Source organism: Ursus arctos, unplaced genomic scaffold, assembly GCF_023065955.2.
Source record: "Ursus arctos isolate Adak ecotype North America unplaced genomic scaffold, UrsArc2.0 scaffold_9, whole genome shotgun sequence".
NCBI lineage: Eukaryota > Metazoa > Chordata > Mammalia > Carnivora > Ursidae > Ursus > Ursus arctos.
Genome location: NW_026623111.1, coordinates 13356771 through 13369308, shown reverse-complemented (window position 1 = coordinate 13369308; position 12538 = coordinate 13356771). Strand labels below are relative to the sequence as shown.

At 33.3% G+C, this 12538-nt stretch overlaps 1 protein-coding gene across 14 annotated transcripts in view; it reads left to right on the top strand.

Moving 5' to 3' along the window:
* The window catches only part of LCORL (ligand dependent nuclear receptor corepressor like), a 167334-nt gene that overhangs the window by 46105 nt on the left and 108691 nt on the right, over positions 1-12538 (top strand). For 12 of the 14 annotated variants that reach the window (XM_026514491.4, XM_048211789.2, XM_026514500.4 and 9 more), the window contains 2 exons: positions 10131-10210; positions 11104-11233. In XM_026514491.4, the coding sequence (XP_026370276.2) occupies positions 10131-10210; positions 11104-11233 (210 nt within the window). Of the gene's footprint in view, positions 1-6875; positions 7521-9146; positions 9211-10130; positions 10211-11103; positions 11234-12538 lie in introns of those variants that run through there. The other 2 variants (XM_057309516.1, XM_044389743.3) reach the window with 2 other exon arrangements.

The following is a 12538-nucleotide window of genomic DNA, read 5'->3' as shown; positions in this document are numbered from 1 at the left end:
TGTAGACCTCTGAAATTTTATAGTACAGTTTATTCACGAAATAGGTAATGCTAGTATAGATTTTCTATTTCGATTTTGATTGAATTATTTCTGAATCTGTTATCTGGTCTGTTTTATGCCCTAACCCTTTTACCTTCTATTCTACTATGGTACCTTCCATTCTACCAAGACCCAAGACATCTATAAGGTCCTTTTCTCTTCTGTATAAATAAGTCTTTTGAGGTGAGGGAATGATGGTGGAGTAGTCAAACGTTTTCTGCCCATTCTTTATTAATGTTGAGCAAGATAATTAAGTTAGGAATCATAGACCTGAAAGTATCTATGAAAGATCATTTGTCCCAACCACCTGTCTTTGCTGAGATGAACTGATATCCATGTAAAATGTGACTTTAAGAATGGTGACTGCAAAATGTGCTTGTTCTAGTGTTTTATCATTCTTCTAGCTAAGATCATTTTTTAATTTCTCTTAACTTTAATCGTTTCTCATCTTATCATAATTCAACACTGAATTAAGTATTTTTACCTGATACATTTTTTAGCAATACTAATTGTATTTTCACCTTTTTTCTGAGCTTACAAATGAACAAAGGAAAAATCTTAAAAAACAAGAATTTAACCTAAGCCAGACATTTCTTCAGCCTTCCTTTCTTACCCTGCTGTCCTCATTCATGTCAGAAGTCAGCATTATACTTAATTGCCTTCTGACAACCCAAATTATAGCTTGTGACTCACCCTGTTGCTTCCCCCACTATCACTTGTTTATTTATAAAGTTGTATATATATGTATATATTTGTGTTCCTTCAGAAATTGTTTATTATACAAAGGGCAGAATGTTCTAAGGAATAAATGCTTTGTATTTTGTTTTTAGACTAGTATTTCTTTAGTATATAAATTGTACATGTTTATTTTAGGAAATTAAAAAATACAGATAAGCCAGAAAGGAAAAATTACCCCTACTCCCATGATCCATAGATAACTTTTATACATTTTTATATGAATGTAAGATATATGTTTGTATGTGTTTGTTCTTTAATTATAGTAGTATATACTATATGCACAGTACGTATAATTTCTGTGTCAGCTGTGTTCACTGGTATATCATTTGGGTATATAAAGTCTAGACCATCTTTCTTAATGGCTGCACAGTATTTCATTGTAGTTCTATTTATAATTAATTTACTTATGTAATTTAATAACCCATTGCTGTATATCTCATTCAGTTTATTTAAATTCAGATAGATCTTGTACTTTATGTCCTTTTAGTGCTTTTTTTGGTGGGGGAAGTTAACAAAATTAGCTCAGCTTTGGAACTTGCATATAGACACATATTTGTTGCCTTTTTTCACCCCAAATATTCTTTCTCCAGGTTACTTAGGTAAATTCTTCCTCCTTTTATTTCCTTTTTTGAATTAAAAAAAGCATCTAATTAAATGGTAACCTTAAGAATGTGATATTAATTATTGCAATAAATCTGTATCTGTACAAGGATGAAGACAGCCATACAAATGTTTTGAGGGAAATTAAATCAGTACTATCAAAAGTGTAGAGCCTCTTGAAAAGGCATGTAGAAACTATGCGTTATACACCTCTCCAGCTTCTTTCTTATCCTCTTATAAATAAGTGTGCTTTCTTTGTTGTTGCCATTGTTAAAAATGGTTTAATATTTAGATGCTGGGACTATAAGTATAGGTATTTATCACTAGGCAAATCTGTATGCAGGAATCAAAGATTAGTGTATATTTTTAAATAAATCATTGGAAATCTGAACCTTTGTTAACTCACTTTCTAAAACTCAGAAGCCAAATCTATTGGCTAGCTAAGGATTCTTGTATATTATTCTAAATTATTTTTTGTTATAAAATTAAATGCATAGTATTTTAATTTTATAATATATAAATTTAGATAGACTACATTGCATACCTACTGCTATTTCTGTGGAAAATATATTCTGAATTTCATACTGCTACCTTAAAAAATCAACTGTGACACAGAGCATATTTTTAAGTTTAAGACTTTTGTATTGTATACATTAGTGTTTTGAGAGGTTTGTATTTTTATTCTGGAATTTGATTTGGAACCACCTCCAGATTGAATGGTTTGAAGGAAGCTTTTGAGTGGTGCTAATTTTTATTTGGTTGTTAAAGAAACAGAGGCCCTGGTTTTCTATCTTCTTTGGTATGTTTTATGAATTTCTCTCCTTTTGGGGAAAATACAACTCTTATTTTTTTGCGGGGGGAGTCTCCAAAGAGGGTTTGAATGCCATAAACTTCAAACTTTTATGTATGCCCAGAAAAGTTCCTTATATTCTGTGCCTCTGTTGCTTCTCCATCTCTCCAAAACTTATTTTTCCTGCTGCCACAGAACTTTTAAGCAAAAATTCTCTCTTTTTTTCCTGCTTTAGTCGGTCCTTTTTCATGTCTTTTTTGTGAGCTGGTTTCTTTCACCTGTGGGATCATCTGATTTCCTTGCCATGGCTATGGATATTTACAAAAATTTGAAAAGCGTGTGGTCAACCTGTGTAAACTAGACTGATAGATCCAAAGGGAGATTATGTTAGAGGTCTACAAGCTATAGCATATGGGCCAAATCCAGCTTATTTACTATTTTTGAATGGCCTGTGGGCTAAAAATAATTTTTACATTTTTAAATAGTTGGAAAAAAAAGATTAATATTTCATGTCATATGAAAATTATGTGAAATTCAAATTTAATTGTTCAGTTAATAAGGTTTTATTGAAAACAGCCCCTCTCATTTGGTCAAACATTGTCAATGGCTGCATTTGTAGTACACCAGTAGAGTTGAATGGTGTGACAGGTGGTATGGCCTGCAAAACCTAAAATACTATTTGGCTGTTAATAGAAAAGGTTCGCTGACCCCTGAGTGCACCACTGACTGAAATTTAATATTTTTGACTTCATATTTTTTTTCAACTGTAAACATTATGATAATAGAGACAACAAAACAACTTTTTAATTAGATTTATTAGGTAAAACATTAAAAAATTTTTATATGAGTATAGTTGACCCACAATATAACATTGGTTTCAGGTGTTGCAACATAGTGATTCAACTTCTCTACGTGTAATGCTGTGCTCACCAAGAGTGTGGCTGTCATCTGTCACCATACAGTGCTATTACAACATCATTAACCATATTCCCTGTGCTGTGCCTTTATTCCTGTGACTTATTCATTTCATAACTGGAAGGCTATTATCTCCTCCACTTAGTCCATTTTGCCCATCCTCTCACCCACCCGCCCCCTTTCTCTCTGGCAAGCATCAGTTTATTCTGTGTATTTATAGGTCCAGTTTGTTTTTAGTTTACTCGTTTGATTTAGATTCCACATGAGTGAAATCATATGGTATTTGTCTTTCTCTGTTTGACTTATTTCACTTACATAATACTCTCTGACTCCATCCATGCTCTCGCAAATGTCACAATCGCATCCTTTTTTAAGGCTGTGTAATATTCCTGTGTGTGTGTGTGTGTGTGTGTGTGTGTGTGTGTGTGTGTGTAGTCTTGCATCTTCCTTCTCCATTCATCTATCGATGGACACTGGGTTGCTTCCTATATCTTGGTTATTATAAATAACGCTGCAATAAACATAGGGGTGCGTATATCTTTTTGAATTAGTGTTTTTGTTTTCTTCGGGTAAATACCCAATAGTGGAATTATTGGATCATATGGTATTTCTATTTTTAATTTTTTGAGGAACCTCCATACTGTTTTCCACACTGGTGTACCAATTTGTCTTCCCACTAACAGCGTTCAGGTGTTTTTCTCCACATCCTCTCCAACTCTTGTTATTTCTTGCCCTTTATTTCCAGGTTTTTATTTAAATTCTAGTTAGTTAACATACAGTGTAATATTAGTTTCAGGTATAGAATTTAGTGATTTATCACTTACATACAACAACCAGTGCTCATCACAAGTGCCCTCCTTAATACCCATCACTTATTTGCCTTTTTGATTTTAGCCATTCTGACAGATAGAAGCTGATATCTGATTGTGGTTTTGATTTGTATCTCCCTGATGATGAGTGATGTTGAGGATCTTTTCATGTGCCTGTTGGCTATCTGTATATCTTCTTTGGAAAAATGTCTATTTCGGTCCTCTGCTCATTTTTTAGGTTTGTTTTTTTCTTTTGGTATTGAATAAGTTCCTTATATATTTGGGATGTTAACCTCTTATCAGACATGTTATTTACAAATATCTTTTCCCATTCAGTAGGTTGTCTTTCTGCTTTGTTGATGGTTTCCTTTGCTCTGCAGAAGCTTTTTATTTTGATGTAGTCCCAATAGTTTATTTTTGCTTTTGTGTCCTTTGCCCTAGCAGATATATCTAGAAAAATATTGCTACCACTAATGTCAGAGAAATTGCTGCCTATGTTCTCTTTTAGGATTTTTATGGTTTCAGGTCTCACATTTAGGTCTTTAATCCATTTTAAGTTTATTCGTGTATATAATCTGGGAAGGTGGTCCAGTTTCATCTTTTACATGTAGCTGCCCAGTTTTCCCAACATTTATTGAAGAGACTGTCTTTTCCCTATTGTGTATTCTTGCCTCTTTTGTTAGATGAAATATTTGGAATGGTTATTTTGTGTCAGGAACTGTGATGAGCGGTAAGGAAAAAAAAATGAGTAAGGAGGATCTCTTCTAGGAATTCATGGCCTAGTATTAAGTCAGTAGTTTTCCAGTATGGATTGATTATTTATTTTAAAGCCAGGGAATCTAATACTGCTCTATTTTGTAGTTATATAAATTATATTAGCTCTTATCCATGTGCTCACGAAAACTTATCTGAGTGTATTCATCATGCTGTCTATAATACCAAGATTAGAGAAACAGACTGAATATCCAACAATAGGGTATTGATTAAATAAGTTATGATACATCTGTTTGATGGACATGCTTATTTATTAAAAACAATTTAGAAGTATATTTGAGCATAGGAAATATTTGTGACAAATAAGCATGTGTATAATATCCTAATTTTTAAAATAAATAGCATTTTTTAAAGCAGTTTAAACTTAGAGAAAAAATCAAGTAGAAAGTGCAAAGATTTCCCATATACCCTCCCCCCTCCAAGGTTTCTCTATGTTAATATCTTTCATTGGTGTTGTACATTTGTTAGAATTGTTGAGCCAATATTGATGTATTTTATGACTTAAAGCCCCCATAGTTTACATTAGCTAAGTCTGTGTGTGTTGTACAGTAATCTGCATTTTGGCAAATTCGTAGTCCTGTATCCACATTACAGTATCCTATGTAATAGTTTCACTGCCCTAAAAATCACCTGTATTCCGCCTTTTTAGTTCTCTTCTCCTGTCCCCAACCCATGTCAAACACTGCTCTTTTTCCTGTCTGTCTTGTTTTTTCTTCTTCATAATGTCATATCATTGAAATCGTATAGTATTTAGTTTTTTCAGACTCACTTCTTTCACTGAATAATATGCATGTAAGGTCCTCTATGTCTTTTCATGGCATCATAGCTCCTTTCTTTTTATTACTAATACTGCCTTGGGTGGATGTAGCATAGTTTGCTTATCCATTTATCTACTTGAAAGACATCTGGGTTGCTTCCAAGTTTTAGTAACTATTAATAAAGCTGCTATAAACATTTGTGTGCAAGGTTTTGTATAGACATAACTTTTCAATGCATTTGCCTAAATGGAGCACCATTGCTAGATAGTAGGGAAAGATTATGTTAAGCTTTGAAGAAACTGTAAGACTATCTTCAAAAGCGGCCATACCATTTTGTGTTCTCACCAGCAATGAATTGAAGTTCTTTTTGTTCTGCATCCACACCAGCATATGATGTTTTCTGTGTTTCAGACTTAAACCATTCTAGTAGGTGTGTGGTGGTAGCTCATCTTAATTTTCAGTTTTCTAATGGGATATGCTATTGAGCATCTTGTCCTAAACTTTTTGCTATCTGCATATTTTCTTGGGTGGGGTGTTCAGACCATTTTTGGTACTTGGATAATGATGATAGATAATGACAGAATGAGGAAATACTTCTGTTTTTATTTTCTGGAACAAGAAACCATTGTAGAGAAACCATCTGGTTTGGAGCTTTCTGTTTTAGAAGGTTATTAATTGTTGATTTAATTTTTTAAAAGATTTTATTTATTTGTCAGAGAAAGAGAAAAAGAGCACACAAGTAGGGGGAGCCGCAGGGAGAGGGAGAAGCAGGCTCCTGCTGAGCAAGGAGCCCAGTGCAGGACTCAATCCCAGGACCCTGGGATCATGACCTGAGCCAAAGGCAGACGCTTAACCAACTGAGCCACCCACGTGTCCCTGATTGAATTTCTTTAATAGATATAGTCCTGTTGAGATTATCTATTATTCCTTTTGTGAGATTTGGTAGATAGTGTCTTTCAAGGAGTTTGTCCATTTCATCTGAGGTTACCAAATTGTGGGCAACTAATATTATTCATAATATTTTTTATTATCTTTTTATTATTTATATACCCAACAGTGATGGCCCATCTTTAATTTCTGATATTTTCTCTTTTTTTACTTGGTTAGGCTGGATAAAGATTTATCAATTTTATTGATATTTTCAAAGAATCAGCTAATGCTAATTTTTAAAAAGGCATAGAATATAAACTAAAAGAATATATTGTAAAATGTTAATCATTATCTCTGGATGATGGGATTATAAATAGGTTTTTTTCTGCTTTGTAGTTTTCAGTATGGTTAATATGTAGTTTTATAATGAAAAATTATTTTTCAGTAACATTGCCCACTTTCAGTATCTTACTTCAAAATCAACATAGTTATAACCACTTTTTCATGACCTTCATGAGAAATCTAGTTCAGTATTCTCTTTTTTCACTTTTCATTGGGCTTTGTCTTTGGGAACTTTAAATTTATTTCTTACGGTTAAAGGGTACTAAAGAGAATAAAAATGCTCAAAGGAAGTATGATTATCTAAAAGAAAATGAAAGTAACACCTATTGAACTTGTTAGGTCTTCTGCGTATGTTCTTATTTAATTTTTACTACGCCTTAAGATGTAATTATTATCCTCATTTTAACAGATGAGGAAGTTGAAGCCCAGAGAAAGTAACTTGCCAAAGGCCACATCTAGTATTTGGAAAGATATCACAGTACCAAGGCTCTCTAATTTCAAAGTCTGTTATCTTTCCAAGACATATTAGGTAAAATGATTGGAACCAGACTTTGACCTGAATATATATCCGTGGTGAAAAGGTTGATCTTTTGTTAGTCATTTACTGTTAGTTTTTTCCTTTCTTTTCTTTTCTTTTCTTTTCTTTTCTTTTTTATTTTTTAAAGATTTTATTTATTCATTTGACAGAGAGAGAGCACAAGCAAGGGGAGTGGCAGGCAGAGGGAGAGGGAGAAGCACGCTCCCTGCTGGCCAGGGAGCCTGATGGGGGGCTCGATCCCTGGGCCCTGGGATCATGATCTGAGCTGAAGGCCGATGCTTAACCGACTGAGCCAGCCAGGCACCCTACTATTAGTTTGCATTATGACATTGCCTTTTATTAATAAGGTACATAATTTGACCCTTTTGAGCCTATACAACTTCATGGTTAAAATTGCAAAATGAAAGACAACTTATTTCAGGGATATCTGATTTATTGTCATATTTTGTTTGAGAAATAAAATAAATCTGTTCTGTTATAGTATTTACTTAACTTTTATGACATGAAAAGATAACCTGGACAGAGAAATCTGGCCTAGAATTGATTTTTCAAAATTTGTTTTCCAATAAATAAAATAATGTATCTCACCATCATTTATTGGACTCAAAATCAAAAGTTCTGTAGAAAGAGTAGTTATTAAACATTGGTAAGTAAAGTTGTAGATTTTTTTACCCAGCATAATTTAATGGCATTTTATAATTGTTGATTATTCAGTGCCATTTATTTAACCACATAGGCATTTGTTTTAATTAACGTTTTGTTGAAGAACTTCTAAAATAACTAAAATAAATGAGGTAATCTCAGCATGCCCAATTTTATCTTACAACTGGTAATTGTTTTAATTATTGCAAAGTTGTTGTTCCTCTGTTCAACATATTTATCAATAAAACTTCATGAAACCTTACAGTGATTTTTCAAAAATACCTCTTCTTCAGGACTACCAGCTATTTTTAAAAAATTCTAATGCTAGATTCCTTTCATATCTTTTATTCATGAAGCCATAATAAAAAAGCAGTAAGATTTCCTTGATCTATCAAAATCATTATGCTTAGCATATGAGTCAAGGTTTTGTGCAGTAATACTGCCTAACAAATAGCTCTGAAATCTGTTGCATCCTTATGGGTGACCTGAGTACTGAACTTCAGAGATCACTTCTGATGACTGCAGGTCCCAGTCTGAAGGAATAATGGCTATGTGGGGCAAGTTCTTTTCATGTTGGATGGTCAAAACTCAAGAGAACTGGGGCAACTTGCCATACCTTTTAAAGCCTCAGCTTGGATGGAATATATACTGTCACTTTTCCCACATTCATTCTACTGATAAAAAGCTCTACCTTCCTAGTAAGAGGCATTGCACAATTCCACATTCAAGAGCGCAAATGTGTTATTCTATTATAATGATAGGCCAAAGGGCTGAAGAAAATTATAAACCTACACAAGTACAATTCTGGGTTTTTAATTGTATAGATTGCTTAAACTTTTTGATTTATCAGGTCATTTGCAAAAAGTGATCAATTTTCTTAAACTGGTATATTAAAGTTATCTATCTTCTGCAAAATAACCATATTAAATACACTTGTGATTGTGCAGGATTTAAAAAATAATGACTGATGATCCTGCTTTGTTAGTAACTAGCCTTTGCATGGTGTTTTATAGTTTCTAAAATATTTTCACATTTTTTCATTTGATCCACAAATAAGTTAGGTGATGGGATCTTTATTTTACAGATATGGAAATTAAAACAAAAACTTTATAACTTGATAAGGTTACAACTAGTAAGTTCTATTCCAGATGGAGACTTTAAATCCAATTATCTTTTCGTTACCCTATACTGGATCTCATGCTCCCATTTCCTACCATTTCTAAGTTTGGATAAATATTAGGAATATTTCTAGACCACTACCAAAACCAAAGGATTTTGTCTTTATACTCGAACAGGTTACATTATCTTCTATTCTTATTTTTATATCTCAGTTGATGCAAGAATTTCTTGGGGGCTGATCCTAACTGGTATTTATTTATTACCATTCCAAAAAAGGTAAGCTTATTTTCTGTGTAGTTTAACAGAAACACGTATTCAATTTATTTATTTCAAAAGTATGAGAGAAAATTACTGTGCTGTACCAGTGCTTTTCAAATTAATACCCGTGTAACTGCCTCAGGTGATAAATGCTTCATATATTGGAGGTTCTATATAGGAATTTATTTGGGAAAGGAAATTGAGGGGAGTTTGAAAAATCACTATCTGTACCAAGTATAGTTAGGGTGGCAGTGTTGTTATAGCATCATAAAATTTCTTCATCATAAAATGTTTGTTTTGCACAAACTTTCTAATATATAACAATAGTTGAATTATATGAAACATCTTTTGAAAAAAAATTCATGTTTTGTATTGAATAATGTAGCTTGTTTACCTGCCTTTTACTCGAACTCTTGCAACAACACCTTTAAACAATGTAATAAAAATCTGATCTGACTTCTAAGCTATGGATTTCCACTTTTTTTTTTTTTAACAGCATTTCATTTTCTCAAATCTGTGGGCTTCTCTGGTGCTCTACTCCATTTCTCTGCTTTATGTTGCTTTCATGATGTGTAAAATTTATTTTTCCCCATACCTCCCTGTTTGGATTTCTTTCATAGTGAAAATTAAAAATCAGTAGGTAATGATAAATTCAATCTTTTAGAAGGTTAGATGATACTTAAAACCCTATTGTTAGAAAATCAATTTCTAACCAGCTCATTGTTCTTGCTACTTTGTCCCACAATAGTGCAAAATTACTCTCCTTACAGCCTTCTCTGTTTCTTTCTAGATGTCATCACTTTAATTTTAAAGTTAGGCCTTCTCCCCTTACTATTAGTAGTTAGTTTTTTTAAATGAGCCGTTGCTGTGGAGAGTGGTAATTTTATTTGTTTTAATAAAGTTAGTGTATTTAATGAATATTTTTCCCTCTTTTAAAGACTGTGAACCAGAAGAGCTGACTGACTGGTCTATGGATGAAAAATGTTCATTTTGTAACCTACAGAGAGAAGCAGTCAGTGTAAGTTTTAGTGCTATGAAATTATTTCTAAACTAATCGCACAATTGTAACACAATTTTTTTAACTTAATTTGTTCTGAAAATTGGTGACTTACAGTGGAAATTTAAATACTTGATTTTGGTAATGAGAAGAATATTTTAAAGTCTTATGTTAGAAGTCTTAACATTTAGCTTAACTTGCAGGTGAAATCACAAAACACTCATCTTTTTTGCTTATTTCACATTTCTTCCTTATAGCTCCCTGACTCATCAGGTTCAGTTTAGATCTGTTTTGTATTTAGTTAGACAGTGGTGAGCTTGGAGGCCTACCTTGGTTTGAACACCACCCTATAGTCTTGATTTCTTAGGAATCTATAGTTGGAGGATAATGTGGTACTACTTTTTAGCCTTTTAATTTCGTGAAGTCTTTTGGATATCAGAATTATTTCCTGTGTAAATGATTAAATAGTGTCTACTATAAACAGGGCATAAACTAGACAAGCAGCATCTTCTTGTATGGCGGGAAGTCCTAATTCTTTACTATTGTGAAAAAGGCTGAGAAGAAATGGGAACTTCAGAATCCGTACCCATTTTGGTCAGATTAGTGGGTAAACATTCCTACTTTGTTGTTAAAACTCTCATTACTGGCATGCTATATAATGAATTTATTCAGCAGTGTATTTTCTCTATACCCTCCCCCCCTTTTTTGGCTATAGTTTGCTAAGAAATAAAGCTAATGTGGTATCAGAGCCAAATTTCTTTTCTCCTGACTCCTGTTCCAAATTTTATGTTCTCTCTATATAATTTGTTAAATAGAACAAATGAGCATTTAGAGAATATTTTTTTTGCTATTTTTAATGGAATCACATGTATAATTAAAACTGATTTTTTTATGTTGCTTTCTTATAATTTTAGGATTGTATACCATCTCTTGATTCTTCACAGTCAACACCATCGGAGGAACTATCATCTCAGGGCCAGTCCAACACTGAAAAGATTGAATGCCAAGCAGAAAATTACCTAAATGCACTCTTTCGAAAGAAAGGTAATATTGGCATAACTTGTCACTTAAAATTAGCAGTAGAGATCTAGAATGTTTGTATTTTTCTCACACACAAGTTTTTTTATATGCCAGTCTTTATTCCATTTTTTATAAATTTTTTACCTTTAGTTTTTCTTCATATTTTTAGGAACATTAGGATTCTCAGTTACTGTAGTACTAGTCTTCTATTAGCCATTCCTTTCACCACTCTTTTCTCAGATGTCTCCCTGACTTTATCACACATTTTCCTCATCTACTGTAGGCAGACAGGAAATTTTTTTTATGCTTCTGGTCTTCCTTATTTTGTTGCTGTTCTCAAGACTTCAAAAGTTCTTTCATGTTCAGTAAGTGATAGATATACTACAAAGCTGTCTTTAGAAATGTAATAGTTAAGGGGCGCCTGGGTGGCACAGCGGTTAAGCAGCTGCCTTCGGCTCAGGGCGTGATCCTGGCGTTGTGGGATCGAGCCCCACATCAGGCTCCTCTGCTATGAGCCTGCTTCTTCCTCTCCCACTCCCCCTGCTTGTGTTCCCTCTCTCGCTGGCTGTCTCTATCTCTGTCGAATAAATAAATAAAATCTTTTAAAAAAAAAAAAGAAATGTAATAGTTAAATCATTTATCAGCCAGGTTGGAGTATATTTGCTGGCTTGGGGTTTCAGTAGTTCTTTGGTAGCTTGAGTATGCTTACTTAACATTAAATGTCAAATGCTCTTTTTTGCTTCCTGTCTGTTGAAACTATTTAAATCAAACAAGGCTTGTTTCACTTGTTTCCTTACTTGATACGCATGTAATCAGAGAGAAGTAGTTTTTACATCTTAGTTACTTGAGAAAAATTTAGAAATTTGCAACCTTCCATTTTTTGTTCTTGGCAATTTCTGCAGTAGTAGAGTGTGTTAACTTTTACCACATAGATCCTTGGAGTGAGTCGTGGTGTAGGGGGAATGCAGGTTGGGAGGAGTTCTCATTCTGCCTCCCACTTTCCAGAGATTGAGAAAAACATTACTGTAGTTCATCTAGGTATTGACCCTGCTTTACTCCTCTTTGAAATTAAGTTAGTATTAGATATTTTTCTATTAAATTGATAACTTTCAGATTTTAATCAATAATGTTGAAAATCATCTTCACCTTTGAGCAAGGAGGCTTTTGTTTAGTCCTCAGTGTTCTGAGTTCTTTTATATGTTGAAATATAATAATCCTCTGATTAGAAAAATCATTACATTAAAAAACATAAAGTTAAGGGGTGCTTGGGTTGCTCAGTCAGTTAAGTGTCCGACTCTTGAGTTCAGCTCAGGTTATGATCTAAGGTTA